The 5649-nt window shown below is 54.7% G+C and overlaps 1 protein-coding gene across 3 annotated transcripts; it reads right to left on the reverse strand.

Moving 5' to 3' along the window:
• Positions 1-727: 727 nt before the first annotated feature.
• Positions 728-5388, reverse strand: NAIF1 (nuclear apoptosis inducing factor 1). Of its 3 annotated transcripts, none has more exons than XR_006792216.3 (3): positions 4828-5388; positions 1391-3086; positions 728-1269 (listed from the first exon to the last, which is right to left on the reverse strand). XR_006792216.3 is itself a non-coding variant. In XM_045883222.3 (2 exons), the coding sequence occupies exons 1-2, from the start codon at positions 5336-5338 to the stop codon at positions 2614-2616; spliced, it is 984 nt and encodes a 327-aa protein (XP_045739178.1). In that variant the 5' UTR covers positions 5339-5388; the 3' UTR covers positions 728-2613. The 3 variants fall into 3 exon arrangements, 1 of the variants encoding a protein (XP_045739178.1); XR_006792215.3 differs by having other exon boundaries at positions 728-1307; XM_045883222.3 differs by having other exon boundaries at positions 728-3086.
• Positions 5389-5649: the final 261 nt, after the last annotated feature.

The following is a 5649-nucleotide window of genomic DNA, read 5'->3' on the forward strand; positions in this document are numbered from 1 at the left end:
TTGCAAGGAGTAAATGAGGTAACGCTTATAAGGCCTAGACAGAGCAGGTGCTTTATCATTCTCAGCTTTTATTATTATTAACTATGGGAGAGAGTGATAACTATGTCCAGGAAGGTTGGGATCCCTTCAGAATGAAGGCCAATCTTATGTGAGAATCTTTGCTGGGCACGACTCCTCAACTGTCAGAAGCAATTCCTGGGAACCAGTCCTCAATGGGGTATGATCTATGCTTCCATGATGCATGATTCCAGCTGAGTTTAAGTCTTCCAGCCTCTAAGCCAAAGTTCATAACCTTTAGGCAATACCAGAATCACCCAGAAAGCTTGTTTACAAAGCAAATTCTTACAGCTCTCCTTCCAGGAGTCTCTTCTAGGTTTTAGGTGGGTGGGTTTGGGGTATGTTTACCAGACAGCCCAGGTAATTCTCATCCAGAGTCTGAAAGAATTGCTCTAAGCCGGGATAGGTGGGCTTTTCTGTAAAGGGCCAGAGTAAATACCTTTGGCTTTGTGGGCCAGAGGTCTCTGTCACAATTACTCAACTCTGCTACTGTAGCACGCGAACAGCCACAGACTTTAAGTAGATGAAGGGGTGTGGCTGTGTTCCAATAAAACTTTATTTACAAAGACAGGTGGGTGGCTGGTTTTGACCTGTGGGCCATCGTGTGCCATCCCCTGATCGCTGCCAGCCCATATCTCTTCTATATAGAACCAATAAAGACACAGACATGTGTAAAAAAGTGATATATTTTTTAATTTAAAATTATGACCTGGAAAGAAGCAGTCTGTTTAAGTGATCCAGGCCTCCTCTTTATACCCAACTGGAACAGATGCAATATTGGCTCAGATTGCCAACCCCAGAGAAAAGCCAAACCAAGCGGCAAAGCCTCAGTAAGGCCCCACAGCTTCCCTGCCAGGGGCATCAGGCTCCATGGAGGGAGGGGGCCCCGGGCTGCCAGGGGCTGCTGCTTTCCAGCCCCACTGGGGAGCTCTCCCTCCGTCACCCACCCCCTCACCAGCCTGATTCCTCTCCACGGCTCCCTAGCTAGCGCTGCACCTGTCCTCCACAGAGGCCGGTGGGACAGCAGTCACCTCCCAACCGTCTTCGGGGGCATCTTCCTGTGATGGGAACAGTGGAGCGAGCAATTCCAAACATACATTGCCCAGAAGGGCAGCACCTTGATTGTTTAGCTGAGATCCGGAGCCTCGCGTTGTCACCACTGGTCACATGTAGCCAAGCACCGGCAGCAAAATGGCAATCCTGGGGAATGATCTGGGAAGACGCAAGGGTCTCAGTGATCGAGGGTGATTCTGAAAATGAACCAGACAAATGCTATCTGGGTAAACTCCCTCCAAAAGGGGAGAGAGTGTCAAGACGGAACAGGGAACACTACCTCCTTCGGCGCTCCGAGGTCAGCTCTGCTCTTCCCCGAGAACAGAAGTCAAGGTCCCGATTCTTAGGTCAGCTTCGGCTCTCCCACCTCAAACATTCGGGGCCAATCAGGCCTTCAGATGCACCTAGCCAGTCAGTGGGGGTCTCACAAGAACACGCACGAGGCGCTGAATAATGTGAGAGGGAGTCCAGGGTGTGATGCCCTTCCCCCCCGCCACACACACTTTTTTTTTTCTTTTTTCCCCACACTGAGTGTCAGAATCGTGCAGTCAGTAGACAGGAGAGGAAGAAGAGTGTGGCCAGAGCTGCCCACCCCTTCCCAGGAGGGGTAGGCATACAGAATAAAGACAACTGGCTTGAAGCAAGCCTTCTGGAAGAAGCCAGCTGGTCACCTTAGACCCACTGCAGCGGAGCAACAGAGTTCCACGCTGGTCTGTTTTCTCGCAAATTTACAGCACCCAAAGCCTAATGCTTGCCCTGAGTCAAAAGCTGTCAGGACAAACCACGAAAGGGCTGCCCCGGGATGCAATGGAAGACCGGATGGTGGCCAGGCTATCCCCAGCACACCCAGCATCCCTGAGCCCAGCAGGCCGCATCCTGGGTGTACTGCAGAGGCAGCTGGGGGTCTAACAAGGGCCCCTGCTGGGCCCGGAGTGGGGTGGGGTGTGGGGAGAGCACAGATGGACTAGAGTCCCCTGAGAACGGAGGCACAGTGGGAAGGAGAAAAGGGTGAAGCTTCCTCCTCAGGCCCAGTGACTCTGCCTCCCGAGGGAGGAGGAAGGTACTGTACCAGCACCACGGACATTGTCTCCTTCAACAGGATGACACTGCGGGCTGGGGGAGCATTTCGGCACAGGCCCCCCGGCTGCGAGACGGCTCCGGGTAAGAACCTCCGCTCCAGGTGTCCTAGACAGAGTCTGGGTCATGTCGCAAGCCCTGGCTCGTGACACCACGGGGAGTATGACCGGCGCCCAACCCCCACCTAGCCAATCTTCAGGCCCTTAGCAAGGCAGCTCACGTGGTGGGGGTAAGACAGTTCGGGTCCCAGGAGCCCAGAAAGTTCACAGTCTCCTTCACTTCTCAGAAACAGTGGACCCCTAACAGTCGATCAAAGAGAGAGCCGGCCACGTGGCCAGCCCTAGCCTAAGGCCAGTCACAGAACCCACTTACAAGACCACAGTGGTGTCATCCAATCACAGCACAAGGCTGGCGCAACCCCTGCCCTCATTGGATGATGCTGTCCGGCTGCCCGTTCTGGGCCACCTGTCCGGGCTCCGAGGCAGGCGTGGGGTTGGGCGTGTTGCTCTGCAGGTAGCGGCGGAAATCTTTGATCATGGGCCGGAGGACCTGGATGAGGACGCTCAGTGCTGCCTGGGTGCCCTCCATGGCCTGGGCCTGGCGCTCCTGGGCGCAGGCCTGCACCTCCTGGGAGCGGCGGATCATCTGTAGCAGGTCATTCTGCTGCTCCAGGTGCTGGGCGATCTCCTTCACGTGCAGATTGGTGACCCGCTGCTCCTGGATCAGCTTGGCTGAGTTGAGGGCTATGCGGCTCTTGAGCGCTTGGGGTTTGACCGAGGTGTCAGCGTGCTGGGGCATCATCTCCACGGGGGCCTCGGCTGGCAGGGGCGGGGGGGCCTCCGCCGTGCAGTACTCTACCACACCCTCCTCAAGCGTGTGATAGGTGGTCTCCGTGGGGACTGCGGGGAAGAAAGAGCAAAGGCAGTGGCAGGTCACCTTCTAGAAAGAATGGAGCTGGCCACATGGGGTAGAGAGGAGGCCATCAAGCCCTATTCAGGGGGGGAATTCAGGTCTCCTCTGGCTTTATAGCTATTGTCGCTATAAATCTAGAGTCTAAAGCATTTAGAATCTACTTGGTAACCAAAGGGCCGGCCCCAGATCCGGCAAAAGCAAAGCCGCTAACAACAATACAACACTGGCAAAAGATTTAGAGCACCCACTATGTGTCAGGCACTGTGCCAAGCCCTTTGCACTCATTAGCTCGATGCATCCTCACGATGACACCAAGAGGCAGGTACTGTCATGTTCATTTTTGGAGATGAGAAAACAGACTCAAAAATATGCAGTGACTTGCCTAAGGTCACACAGTTCATTTAGCAGGTCCAGCAAGCAAACTCACGTCTCCCTAACACCAGAGTCCAACTTGCTTGTAACCACCCCACTGGGATGCTTCCAGCTAATCAAGGCAGGGCCACATGCTCCCTGCAGGGCCAGCACGCAGCAGCCATCTTGGGTGGGACTCTACCTGAACTGTTTGTAGCCACACTAGTCCTATCTCCCTCCTTTTACGGCCAAGCGGAAAAGGAGGTGGGAGTGGGACAGCAGTTGCGTAAGTGCCCAATAAATGCCTCCCGTCTCCTTGATCACCTTGCCCAGTGGAATACCTACAAGTCACAGGTCCTTCCTGTTCTAGAACAGCAGCTGATTTAGACCAGTGTTTGATCCTCTTTTCCCACGTTGATATCCTTAGAAAATACGACTGCAGGGGAATGGCACTCACACATACAACTCAATTTCCTCAAGCCCCACTGAGAATTACTGATTGATACGAATCATAGCCCAGCACAAACGAGCAGTTAATAGTCACTGGTACAAACCCTTATCTGAACTAAAAAGTCCAACCAAACCATTGTCGTTCATAACTGAAAACCTTTGAAAGGAATTCTGGGTGGACTGTTTGGGCCTCCACGCTTGTGGGAAAGGTCAATTTTCTCCACCCTTCAATGCCAACATCAGCTCTGAGTCCCCACCCCAACCAGGAAGCCCCTTCCTCTCCTGAGTCCTTAGATTCTCCTGACAGTGCAGTTATTCATGTGTGTGTCTTATCTGTCCTACTAGAATAAAGCTGGCCTGTATTTTAAACACCTTGGTAATCCCAGTGCCAAGCACAGGGTCTGATGTGGAAGGAATAAGCACTAGTGTCTGAGAAGTGAAGGAATGAATAGATTAACACAAGGAACCATGAGGTTTCTGAGCAGGGCCTGATGAATGTTCACTGCACTGAATACCCAGAACGTCTTTGTCCAGAATAGGTGTCTTACTTGGGTATTATTATTCCCAGCTGTCTGTTCATTCGACAAGTATGTCCTGACTGCCTACAATGTGCCAGGCCCTGCGATAAGTCTTGTGGGAATACAGACAGGTCTCTGTCTTCAAGGACCACATAGTTCAGTCATGGACATGAATGGTGGCAAAACAGTTGAGAGCAATCCAGCTCATCAGAAGCCCAGACTGCGTGCTGAGGAAGTCCCAAAGAGAACAGGATCACTTCTGTCTGGGGAGCTCTTGGGAGGCCTCGGGGTCTTCCAAGACTCCCATCTGACCTTTGACCCTTGGCAGCCAACCTTCCCCAGGCTGCCCCAGCTCTTGGCTGGCCCTTCCCATTTATGCACGACAGACTGGGTGGGAGAGGTCACTCACTCTGTGTCAGGGTGACCGTGGCTGCAGCTGCAGTGGCTGTGGGTCCGAGGGCCACGGGGTGAATCTCTGTGGTACTGGGCAAGCTGATGATGGTGGCCTCGCCCAGCAGGTTGCAGATGCGCTGTTGCATGGGGGTGAGCAGGACGGGGGCTACAGCTGGGCCACCGCCGCCACTGCCACCACCTGTCCCAGGCCCTCCGGCTCCATCCTCCTCAGTGGGCCCTGGGGCCTCGCCACCCTCCACCGCTGCCCGGACCTGGGCAACCTTGCGACGGACCTCGGTCTTGAGGTCAGACCACTTCTTCTTGACCTCAGGCAACTCCCTGCGGCAGGTGGCCACAGCGTTGACCCTTCTCAAGATGCCGTGCCAGGCCGCACTCTTGGCAGCCAGAGGAACCCCGGCATTGAAGTGGTTCACCAGCAGGTGCTTCTTCAGTTCCAGCTCCTCCACGATGATCTCCACCTCTCGCTCAGAGAAGTTCATCTTCCTTTTCTTGGCTGGGACGGCCATGGCCTCACCCCACCCCCCTTTTTAAAGAAATTATAATCCCCTCAAACGCCCCAATTCCCCCTCTCTTCTTCCCCAGCCTCTCCCCTCACCCACCCCCCTACAGGGGATAGGCCGGGCTTGCCCCAGGCCAAGCACCAGGCCTTTGGTAACCCCCCTCGCTACGCAAAGTGCGTAGGGCCCAGCCCCGACCGGCTCGGCCGCTGCCAGCCAGCTGCGTAATGGCTTCCTGAATCTGCCTCTTCCGCCGGGGTGTGCGGAGATCCGCCCACTTCCCCTCTTCCCGCCTCCCAGAGCTTATCCAGAGGAACCCG

Source organism: Mirounga angustirostris, unplaced genomic scaffold (assembly GCF_029215605.1).
Source record: "Mirounga angustirostris isolate CCGP_5_RB_7025 unplaced genomic scaffold, mMirAng1.0.hap1 SCAF_15, whole genome shotgun sequence".
NCBI lineage: Eukaryota > Metazoa > Chordata > Mammalia > Carnivora > Phocidae > Mirounga > Mirounga angustirostris.

Excerpts from the sequence above, each read along its gene's own strand:
- NAIF1 (XM_045883222.3), bottom strand. The coding sequence starts at position 5,338 with ATGGCCGTCCCAGCCAAGAAAAGGAAGATGAACTTCTCTGAGCGAGAG. Across the intron at positions 3,087-4,827 it reads CACGGTCACCCTGACACAGA|TCCCCACGGAGACCACCTAT; the intron begins GTGAGTGACCTC and ends TCTTCCCCGCAG.